The sequence below is a fragment of the Nyctibius grandis genome, chromosome 8, assembly GCF_013368605.1.
Source record: "Nyctibius grandis isolate bNycGra1 chromosome 8, bNycGra1.pri, whole genome shotgun sequence".
Lineage (NCBI taxonomy): Eukaryota > Metazoa > Chordata > Aves > Nyctibiiformes > Nyctibiidae > Nyctibius > Nyctibius grandis.
The window spans coordinates 31,797,511-31,809,521 of NC_090665.1; the positions used below are offsets into that span (position 1 = coordinate 31,797,511).

At 33.9% G+C, this 12,011-nt stretch overlaps 1 protein-coding gene across 1 annotated transcript in view; it reads left to right on the forward strand.

The window, feature by feature from the left end:
* HFM1 (helicase for meiosis 1) overlaps nucleotides 1-12,011 on the forward strand; it is a 38,722-nt gene that overhangs the window by 13,220 nt on the left and 13,491 nt on the right. The window contains exons 11-22 of the mRNA XM_068406774.1: nucleotides 1-201; nucleotides 284-372; nucleotides 1,287-1,330; nucleotides 1,422-1,523; nucleotides 3,625-3,770; nucleotides 5,244-5,338; nucleotides 6,185-6,318; nucleotides 7,272-7,319; nucleotides 9,999-10,079; nucleotides 10,712-10,803; nucleotides 11,635-11,741; nucleotides 11,832-11,879. Of these exons, the coding sequence (XP_068262875.1) occupies nucleotides 1-201; nucleotides 284-372; nucleotides 1,287-1,330; nucleotides 1,422-1,523; nucleotides 3,625-3,770; nucleotides 5,244-5,338; nucleotides 6,185-6,318; nucleotides 7,272-7,319; nucleotides 9,999-10,079; nucleotides 10,712-10,803; nucleotides 11,635-11,741; nucleotides 11,832-11,879 (1,187 nt within the window). The remainder of the gene's footprint in view (nucleotides 202-283; nucleotides 373-1,286; nucleotides 1,331-1,421; nucleotides 1,524-3,624; nucleotides 3,771-5,243; nucleotides 5,339-6,184; nucleotides 6,319-7,271; nucleotides 7,320-9,998; nucleotides 10,080-10,711; nucleotides 10,804-11,634; nucleotides 11,742-11,831; nucleotides 11,880-12,011) is intronic.

A 12,011-nucleotide genomic window follows, 5' to 3' on the forward strand; every position in this document is an offset into this window, starting at 1 on the left:
ATCGCAGAATGGCTTTCGGATAGTAAGATGCCTGCTGTATGTCTGAAAATAGATGAGGATCAACGACCAGTGAAGCTACGCAAAATTGTTCTTGGTTTTCCTTGCAGTGACAATCAGACAGAATTCAAATTTGACTTAACTCTTAACTACAAGATAGCTAGTATTATACAAACATACTCGGAACAAAAACCAGCACTTGTGGTACAACGGGGTTTTTTTATCACATTTGAAATTGTTTCTTTCTTAGAAATGTTGATTCAAAAAAATCTTTTCTTATTTATAGTTTTGTGCCACAAGAAAAGGAGTACAGCAGGCTGCTTCTGTACTTGCAAAAGATGCTAAATTTCTACTGAGTATAGAACAGAAACAAAGGTATCTTTATATTTGAGTTGTTAATAAGTGTTTGTGTGTTTTAGTAAACCTGCGATATCTGTGAAGAAAGCTGTTGAGCTAATACAGTTTCTAGGAGAGGAGTGTCTGCAACTAAATCATCATCACAGTTGACATTCTTTTTGGTAAATTGGCACTCTTCTTGGGAAGTTTTATTTGCTTCTCAGATTTTTAGGGTGCTTTTCACAAACATTAAGTTGTTTCAAAAAGCTACTTTCTAAATATACAAATGTTAATTCCTATGGACCTATAAGGCCTTGTAGTGCAAAGATTAAGCATATGAATAGTTGAATTGGATGTGGCCTTACTGGTGTTTTAAGTTAAGCCATAAGAAGTCTTTGAATTATTAGATACCTTTAATAAATACAGCCCTGACTCACATTAATTATTATTTACCTCAGGGTTGCTTAGCCATGGCAGCTGCAGAAGCTACTTCCTGATTTTGGACCTCAAGCATGGTGGTCTTTGCCTTATGTGAACAACATATCTAGATTGTAGGTCGTGACTTGGAAGGATGACTGGGCTGGAAAGGCTGCAACAGCTGGCCCAGAGAGTCAGTTTGTTCCCTTTGTGAAGATGGGAAAGGTGGTGGTTGAAAATATCCAAAGAATGTATATTTTAAGATTATGTCCTTTTGATAGTCTAACATGTAGTTGAAAACTAGGAACATCCTTAAAAAGCACAAATGCAGTAGAACTATGGGAAAGTATGTAAAAAATGTACATGTCAAGGAACACATCTTACAATCTTTAGTGGGGTAATTGTGTATCTAGTTTCATGTGAAGCTTTATTTTTGCATTTTAAAAACATACTTGCGTCTTTGTACATTCCACTTACATTAGTGAATCTGTTTTGTGATTTTGAAGTATTCTTTCTTTTTTTTTTGTGTTGGATAGATTACAGAGGTCTGCAAATTCATTGAAAGATTCCAAACTGAGAGGTAAATATAACCTACTACTTCTCTGCTCTGTGAATGAATACTTGCTTTAGTAAACTTAGTCAAGTGATGGATATAATTATTTCATTATCAGATCTTTTAATGTATGGTGTGGCTTACCATCATGCGGGTATGGAGATATCTGACAGAAAAATAATTGAAGGAGCTTTTACTGTAGGAGACTTACCAGTACTTTGTAAGTAAATTTAACTTTGAAAGTCAAAATGTTGTTAATGTATCCTGAGAAGATTGCAGTTTTGAAGTGCTAATATTTTATGATTCCATAGTTTAACCTTTGGAGTTACTTTGTGAAATCGAGATAAAGATGTGTTTGTGTTTCACATGCACTTTTACCCTGTGAGTATACATACACACTGTTACTAAAGACCATAGAACTTTCCTTCTTTGCAGCATACAGGGAGGTCATCCTCCCTTATGTGTCTATGTAGGTCTAGCCATGTCCATTTCCTTTTCATACCACTGAGCCATCCTGTTGAAGTGGAACTCTGCTAGTGTGTCTTTCCTCAGAGTTCACATGATGTTTTCTTTGTTTGTGTCCTTTGCAGCAGTGGCTTCCCTAAAGGTAATCTTTTACATTTATGCTTCTTAGATGGGCAGGATACTATTTTCAAACTCCTGCACAAGGTGTTTTGACTGATGGGGAGGTTCCTAAGAAATATTCCATCTGCTGTTACCTGAAATGAGAAGGTATCTGTGTGAGACGCGATAGTCTCATCTCATCCAGGCTTTCTTTTTCTGTAAAAAAGATTCAGACCCTATGGGTAGTTGTCTCTGTGTTGTACGTACAACACAAAGATTAATGGATTTTTTTCTTTCCTGTATAATGGTCATGACTCGGTATGAAAATTTAAGGTAGATCCCCTTACTGTGATCTGGCAGCCTTGCAATGTCCATGGTATTAAAAAATCTATGCGTCCCTGCAATCTACTGTACTTTGGCTGACTGGTGCACTGTGTATGGCTTTGCCAACTGTGGTGCCATTTCTGAAATCTCAGGAGACTGTGGTTCTACAATTGCTCTTTGCAAAAATAACTTTGAGATCCTGTGCCACAGCTGCGCATGATGTGAACGTACATACGGACTACCACTGAGAGAATGCAAAGTTGCTTCTTGGTACTTAAGTACTTTGAAATTTGCAGTTTGTATGAATATTTCAGAATCATCTGAGATATCAGAATTACATTTCTACAGCTGAGGGGAAACTGAAAGAGTATGGGACATATTCCACTTTATGTCTGTGGAGGATTTTAACACACCTTTCACAGACACTGCAATGGGGAAGAATTCTTTGGTCTTAAAATAGAGTGTACGTATACTCACTGTGTGTATGTACACATGTGTATGTATATATACACACATATACAAACTGAAGCTCTGATTGCACTGGTAAGTAACTTTTCTTTGCAACTTTTTTATGGTTAGGTCATTTTGCTTTGACAAATTTTTCATTTTGCATACCATCACAGTATGAAAAACAATAATATTCTTACAAGATGGTATGGTTATGCCTTTAGTTTAGATTGGATTCTTCTTTCCTGATGCACCTGTAATTACTAATTTTAGTTGTCCTTTCATTTCAAAAGAGAATTAGAAAATTCATTAATACTTTGTTTTCCTAGTGGAATAGTTATATCACTTGGCCTGTATAGCTGGCTTTCCATGTTCAGTTCCTGCCACCGGATATATTCGTTAGAGAAAGTGAATTAGAAAACATGAGAGTAAGATAATTTGCCACAAACTTGATTGGTGTTTTCCATGTGAGAGTGTTTTGGTAAAGCATTGTGATAGTATTGGTGGTGATTCCGATTTGGTACCATGGATATAAACAATGCTAATGAATGATGACCTAAAAAAAAATGTATCTTAAAGACATTTATCACTACAAAGCAAGTTGAAGTCATGGCTGTATTCAAATATCTATCCATGAAGAAATATGAATAAAGTTTCTTCAGTGTGTGTGTTATATTGAAGATGGTTTGGATTCTGGATTATCTCAAAATGCTAAGGAATGTTTAAATAAAAATATTTGGGATGTAATTTGTTAAAGAATACGTGATCATAAATGAATGCTGATGATCTGATACACAGAAATTGTTATGGAAATACATGTCGGTAGTCTACGTGTAATTCTTTGTGGTGTGGAACGCCCACTGACTTCACTAGAAAATAAGAACTCTTAGGGATCAAGAGTTAGTCACTTATTTGCTGCTTGTTTAATGTCTGCCAGATATTTCAATGGTGTTCATCTTGCAATCAATAACTTTAATCTGATGTAGTTACTACTAGCACCTTAGCTATGGGAGTCAATCTACCTGCACATCTGGTGGTTATAAAATCCACAATGCACTATGTTGGAGGAGTGTTCCAAGAGTACAGTGAAACTGATATTCTGCAAATGATTGGGAGAGCAGGAAGGCCTCAAGTAAGTTAATGTGATATTATATTAATGCTACCTATGGGTGGATCAGTAGAAACTATTCTTGGCAAAGAAACTACAATGCCAACAATTTTACTGCAGCATTTGGGTTTTAAAGGGTTATTATTAATAGTTAAATTACTCCTGGATAACTTCTTAATTGAGAAAGAAATCTGTTTGCTAAAAAGCACTGCTTCACCTTACTGTGGAAAAAGACCTAAAGATTATATTTGAGTTACATGAGGATTAGAGAAAAAGTAGGAAGCTGGCACACAACTTAAATTTCATGATAAAAATTCTGGAATATTGAATAGTACAGAGAGCAGTGTGCTTTTGTTATCATAACATTAGAACAAGAAAACATCTAATTAAGTTAGAAGTGGAGTAGAGGGGGAGGGTCAGAAACACTGCCTTCAAAATCTATAATTCATTTTGCTTCCACAAGAGGTTGCTGATGGCAAAAATGCTATGTTTTAGAAAGGGTTTAGACACTGGTGTAAAAAGGAAGGAGGGAGGGAATTTAAAAATTGTTATTTTAATTACACTTCTTTAAAGTCTCTGAATCATTTATGTTAAATCATACACTTTTAAGTCTTTTAATTTTTAGAAATATAGATAAAGCCTAATATGGGAGAAAGCTTACCCCACACCTGTCTCCAGAGGCTGCTTATATTAGCCACTGTGGTATGTTGTGTACATGACAGTATTTTATCTGGACCGAAGATCTAAACTAGTATGGAAATTTTGATAGTCCTAACTTTCTTAACTGACTGGGGTTTTTTTGCTAGAGATTGTAATTCAGTAAGATTTTTAAAGTTGTGACTCAGAATCGTAAGCCACTGTAACTTACTGAGTCAAGACCTGAAATATTTACCAAGATCTGCCTTTCAATAGTACATACACTAATCTGATCTAAAAAAAGGCAAAAGTCAGGAAAGTTCTCGTACAAAAAACAATAAATCAGTCTAACAGTATTGTTTCCATTACAAACCAAAAAAATCTAAGTGAGGTGACTTGAGAGTAGATGATGAAGATTACGAAAAATTACTATAAAAGGCTTGACTGTTCATTCAAGACTTTCCAGTGTTTGGGGATTACTAATGAGTATTTGTGTCAGTAAATTATTTTCTGTAGTTGTGGTTAGGAATCTTTTCCTTAGCTGTGGACCTTGTAAGGAGGTCAATAACAGTTCATGTTTGTGTTGTTTCTCAACAGGTCTCTGTTATATGTACCTTAGCACATATAGGTTGGTGCACTGGCCTGCCTGCCAGCAATGGCTGGAATCCCGAGTCCTGCTTGCTACCCAAATGAGTTAGAACTTGCCTTTAAGTTAGAGAGGCCTTGGCATTCAACAGCTGTTTCAACAAGGATTTTAAGAAAACAGTTTTAATGGTTTCAACAGATACGTGATGCATATTCAACTGGATTTTTTTTGCTAAGAGCTAGAGAGCAGTTTTTGTTCATGGTTTTATTTTTCAGTTTGACACTACAGCTACAGCAGTTATTATGACTCGTTGGAGTACAAGGGAGAAGTATATACAGATGTTAAATGGTGCTGATATAATAGAGAGCAGGTAACTAAGTTTTTTTAATAAGACTATATAGGTGGTAACAATGTTTCATGGTTTCTACAGAATGTGTTTTTTCAGGTGGGTTTTGGGGTCTTTTTTAGGTCTATTTAGAAATTTAAGAAAAAAATAAGGAAAATTAAATGAAGCTATTCAGAAGTTAACAGCCTCTGTTTTATCAGCTAAAAACCTCTGTAGAACATCTTAAACCTAACAAAAAAAAAAATAGTTGTAGATTCCTGCTGGAAGACCGGACAAACTGAAATAGTACATATTGCAAAGACAAAAAGCAAGAACTGAACCCAGATCGTGTCTGAATTTTTAGATGTTAGAGTCTGGAAAATACCCGACTACAGAATTCACTTGATGTGAACAGAATATAAAGAGAAATATGTAGGAAAGTTAAGACATTAAAGGGTAAAACAGGAAATTTTGCTCATGTAATTTTGTTATGGTTTAATTTTTCAAATATATTCAAAATATCAACACTGTGCTGTAATGTTTAAATGTATGTAGCTTTGTTTTCTAAATGATAGTGAAACTTCACAGTTGACAGAGTTTTTTTTATTTTTGCATGCTGGACATAAACAAATCACATTCTTGATTATTTACATATTCTTTACTGTTTTGTATTGATTTTGCTGACTAAAGTGAACAGTTGACAGTAAAAACAAAAATCAAACCAAAACAAAAAAAACCCCACAAAACCAAAAAACCCACAACAAACCACCAAAATTGTTGTGGTTTTGGGTTGTCTTGTTTTGTTTTGGTGTTTTTCCCAAAAAATAGTTTTATCACCTTTTTTACTACTAACAGGTAAATGTACTTACCTTTTTTTTTTTTTTTTGCTAGCTTGCACAGGCATCTTGTCGAGCACTTAAATGCAGAAATAGTGCTACATACTGTCACAGATGTCACTGTAGCTTTGGAATGGATACGATCAACATTCTTGTACATTAGAGCCTTAAAAAATCCAGCTCATTATGGTTTGTTGGCTTTTTAAAATTGATCTAAATTATGACGCTAGGATATGTTAGATCTGTATTACTTGTTTCTTTCATTGTCTTACGGACTATTATTTCATAAGAGGTTGAAAACAAGATGTGTAATATGGCCTGTAACTTTTTTGGAACAACAGTTTCAGTTCTTTAATGCAAGTAATAGAAGTTTCAGCATGGTATAACATTTAAAAACTATAAAGAAGCTGTTTACAGCTTCATAATGATCTGTTTCTTTTGATCTTAATACAGTGGACCATGTATTAATGCAGTATCAAGCCATAATGTACTTTTCAGCACTGACATATGTAATCTGCTGCTGAGAAAAAAAAAAAAGTCTAACATTTCCTAGTTTTTGTTTAACAAAGTTTCAATAATCTTAATGCTGGTGTCTTCAATTTGTCTTGTCCAGAACCACTTCTTAGTCCCCAACCCTGAACATATCTTTGTTCCTGGCCACTTGCTCTACACCTGATTACGAAGTCATTGAGCACTTGCTGGAGACAGTTTTTTGGCTTTTTTGGTTTGTTTTTTTCTGTTGTTGTTGTTTTGTTTTGTTTTTTAAGGATTTATAGATGGGACTGGAACATAGTACATTTAGGACTTGAATGGATGTGGTGGCTTTCTGTATTCTGAAATAGGAAAACTCTACATGTGAAGTTGCTTACTGACATTTCTGCAACTTTTAGGACTCTGATATTTCACATAGGGGAATATCTGCAACTTTTCCCTTTGTACATCTGTTCTAACAGCCACTTGTGGATACTTAGACTACGTAAGGCTTTTGACTTGTTCCTAGTATAATAAATATTTACAAATTTTTCACTTTGGGGTATTTGTCTGGCTCCCAAAAATCAGCAAATCAGTCTTGATGGGTAATGATACTGAGGAGGAAGTATATGATTGTATTAGGTTAAAAATCCTTCTGTCTTTTCATTAAGGTTTTTCATCTGAATTGGATAAAATTGGAATTGAAGCAAAATTACAAGGTAAGTGGCTTTTAAGCTTTTTCCAGTAAAATGTTGCATTTTAGGGCAGGTTCATCCATGTTTATTGTATATCTCCATTTCAATAGATCCATTCACAGAAAAAATGTAATTTACTATGTTGTGCTATTGATTTTATTTAATTATTAGTACTTTTGGAACACTATCAGTACATTTTGACTGGTGGCAAAGTTTTTCTTCTATAGAGGAAAAAAATTAAATGTCTTTACCTACCTCATCTCCATATACATACTCAGAAACATGGAGCAGAGCACTTTAATTTTGATTGCTTGTCATTCTTCATAATTTTCCTTTGATTGATCTCATTTGCTTTCATTAATTTCTGTTACTATACTTTCAAAAAAGCCCTTTTCAGAAATTGTCATCTTCCCTTCATGATAAATTTAGCCTCGAAAACAAAGGATATAAAACGTAAACATGTTCACCTTGTTCAGAAACAGTTTTTGCATGATTATAGCACGTTAGGCAGCAATAATAAAGAGCAGGTGGAGAGAGGTGTCACATTTTTTTATGATGGATCTTTTTGCATTGGTTGTTCAAAAATGCATATATAATGTGAAAAAGGAATTTTAGAGAACCCAGAGTGTTGGCAGATCTTGTCCAGTGATGGACTCAGTGAATTGGAGGATAGGAGCAAATCTTAAATTCTGTATTTTTTTACAGGTAAGTCACAGTACTCATATTGTATAGGTTTACTATTCAGACATCTGGACTGCTCTGGGAATTCCACTCTCTGACCATGACATTTTGCATTGGAGATGAACATTGTAGTGTATTGTTAGCTTGTTACCTGAAATTTGGCCATTATGGATTGAATTACTCATTTTGCTTAAGGGTGCCAAGGGAAGACTTGCAGTCTTTCAAAGATTTCTGTGCATTAAGCATTCCATACAATATCAGTCATATCTCAGATGTCCGGATTCAGTAGATCTTAAGAATTATTTTGCTATTTTAATTCCAAATTTAGTTTTTAAATTTGCATGTGAATAGCAAATACATAATACAATAGCAAAGAGCTAGGAGAATGCAAATGCTAAGACTTGAATAAAACCCAATTATTGAATTTTTTTTAAATACTGCTTTTTAGTTATTTACCATTCCATCAGAAAACATACAGCTAACTAGTCTGGGAATCAGTGCCTCTTATCTTTAAACATGGAAACAGCATACAATTCTTTTATTTATTTTAATGTAAGTTTTCTAGTAGATCCAAAATAAGTATATTAGTAAAAGACTACTTGCTAAGATTATAAATGGAGTTCTGCAAATCTACAAATGCAGTTTTCTCTCTTCAGTGAAAGTCCTCATGTCCATCATAGTTCTGTATATTTGTATACTAGACCCTTTGGAGCTTAAATATCTGGAGGGAGGTCTGGTACGTGAAAACATAGACTGATATATGCCCTGAAATTTGTAGAGCCAATACTTGGACTCCACTTACACATTTATTAAGTTTTACACAATTGTGTAGAAAAAAATGTGATTGAAGTTGGGCTTGGTGGCACTATGCTGAGACTGTTTATAGCGTAAGGGTTTCAAGGACCCATCTCTAGGAATCCACTTAGTATATACGCTACTGTTTGAAGTCTCCAAATACGAGAGACATTGACTGTGACTTGCAGATAGGAAAAAAAGAAGTACTTATCAGTAAGAAAAGTTACATAGTTCATATGCAGTTTCAGTTGTTTTCTACCTTTTCCTGTCTTTTAGATCAGGACATGCCTCTTTTTGGCATGTAGGTTGAAAGGAATGGAGGGAATGAAGCATGTTACCACCTAAATAAGCCTTTGTAGGAGAAGGCATGGTTTGAAATCACCTATACAGAAAGTGCTAGGGTAGAAATCTTCACTTACAAATGCTTTTTTAGGTGTGGATTTTATTTCCTTGAAGTGCTCTGATCTTAAAAACAACCTCTTTTTAAAGTTCTTACAGCAACTAGCTCCTTTTCCATGCACACATGAAATACATTGTAGTAATGTATATAGTTATGTTTTTCATACATTTCATGTACAATGTGAATGATTTCTGGTTGCTATGGGAACTATCACTTTGAGTGCTTTCCCAACTTATTTTTAAATTCTGAACATTGTATTAATGTAATTTTTGCCTTTTAATTACCTTGGTTTTGAAAGGTAATTTTCTCTCTTTTGAAAGAGAGAAAACCAAAACACTTTGGTCATCTTCATGCAGTTATCTGACTAAATAGGTTTAGTGAAGTAAATACAAATGCACCTGATACAGTATGAAAATTTCTGATGAAGGATTCATAAATACTTGTGGATATTTGAAATTTCAACCATTTAAGTGTTAACACTGTAGCAGAAATCTTTTGTATAAATACTGTGAGCTTTCTGGTCTGTCATTCAGAATTGAATAATGGCAGCCTACATTCCATGCATCTAGTTTCTTCTACTTTGCTACTTTTGCTTTACTGAAAAAGAGTTGGGTTGTACTGTGTCAAATATATTTGAGTGAGCTTTCCCCAGGCAGAAGTTAACCACCAACTTTAGTAGAAGCAGGATCATATTCTAAAACCTTTACTTGAGTTCATTGGAATTACTTGGGTATGCATTCATTGCAATTTGATGTTGTTTCTGGTTTGTACATAGATAAGTTTTTCTGCAGGTACTAAAAATACATATATTTTCAAATTGTTAACAGAACTGTGTTTGAAGAACTTAAATGATTTATCATCTTTTGATTTGATACGGATGGATGAAGCAAATAATTTCAAACCAACAGGTAACACTTTTTTAAAATAAACTAATTTTCCGAAGTGATGTTGAGACAGTAGTGAACTACAAAGGGTCACAACTATTCTTGTGACCCCTTCATAGGAGCACACAGATATAGTAGAGAGTAGAATCTGAGAGATTGTTTGACTAGAATATATGAGCAAGTTTCTTTTAACAAATCATAGAAATTCATTCTCCTAATGTTGATGCATTAATAGATCTTCTCTTGTGGTTGCTGGAAATTTTGTTGCAGATTAGGAGAAAATTATAGAACATTATCACAGGATAATTGGATGTGCACAGTGCAGTGAAGGACAGGTTCTATCAATACCTGCTCTTATCTACAATCCTCTGCTAGAGGAGGTTGGCTTCTCAGCAACCACAGTTCACAGTCTGGTATATTAATGTGAATTCGTCTCCATTGGAGAAAACTGTAACTGGCACGTGTTTCTTTCTGCCACTCTGTGATGGGGTCAGTAATATCCATCAGACAGCTGGGGGCAATAACATACTGAATCTGTGGTGGTAGATCTCATAGAACCCTGTAATAAGAACATTAATTCAATTTTGTGACTTAAAAAATATACACTTAAAAAATACTTGGCATATTTATTTTTAAAGTATATTTTTCTTTTACAGAGACTGGAAGATTAATGGCGTGGTATTATATTGCATTTGATACAGTGAAACGATTTTTCACAATGAAGGGAACTGAGACTTTAAATGAATTGGTAATATAACTTTTTAAAGAAAATTTACATATGTTCAATTGATTTTAAATAGAATCAAAGATGATAAGCAGAAGGTTTTATTTCTTTTAAAGAGCTCGGGCTTTGTTTATATAAAGTTTTAGAGACTATATGTAAATAAATTCCATATGGAGTATTTTTGAGCCTTTATACTCAGATCTTTTGATTTCCAGCTCTTTTCTCCCCTCACTAACCTCGCTTATGAAGATACAAAGTTGCTGAGGCTGTTCTGTTTATGTATTAAGCACTGTATTGTTTTGTGGTCTAGAAGTTACTTTTTTGTTGCAAAAACCAGCTGCATGGAGAGCAGATTTTACTTTTAAAGGAATGTTATCGTCTTTCTGTTTTAAAGTAATTCTCCTCTATCAGATAACAGGTTGTTATTGCTACTGTTAAGTCAAAAAGACATTTTGTTTTCAAGCAAATACTATGATAGAACAGATTGCAAAGAAAAAATGGAATGCCTGTTCTCCTATGGCTATCTTTGTTACTGAAGTATGAAGAAAGTGAAATACATAAAGATAGGAAAAACTATTTATATTTGCCTTGTATGTCATAAAGTGTTAGTAGTGTGGTTGATTTTGCATAATTTCAAGTGGAATAGTAATCTAAAAAACTGAAAGAAAAATCCTTCCCCTTTGTTGTATAATAGCCTTTATAGGAAGATGAAAGAAAGTTGGTCAGTATTAGAAAGAACTGATTGACCATCTTTTCATGGTTGGTGCTGAGACAATAAAATTTAGAAAAAAAAAGTTGGAAGAAGTGGTAGAAAAACTGGCAAAGAAAAACAATTAAAAAGTTAAATTGTTACAGATTGCAATGATCTCCAACTGCACAGAATTTCTGGATGTCAAGTTAAGAATAAATGAAAAGAAAATACTGAACACTTTGAATAAAGACAAGGACAAAATAACTATCAGGTATAAAAAATAAATACATTGAAAAGGAAAGTATCTTTTTAGAAATAAATAAAACAAACAGCAGAAAAATATGTATATTTTCATGCATAGGTTTCCAATGGAGGGGAAGATAAAAACAAGAGAAATGAAAATAAACTGGTAAATATTATATTGTGGTGTTACTTTTTATTGAAAAGCTGTCATTTTATGGCTCTTGAAGTCCCTGCTAAGATTTATATCATTTTATAGAGGACCAGATCTTGCATTTCATTGTTTCTATTCTGAATTTTC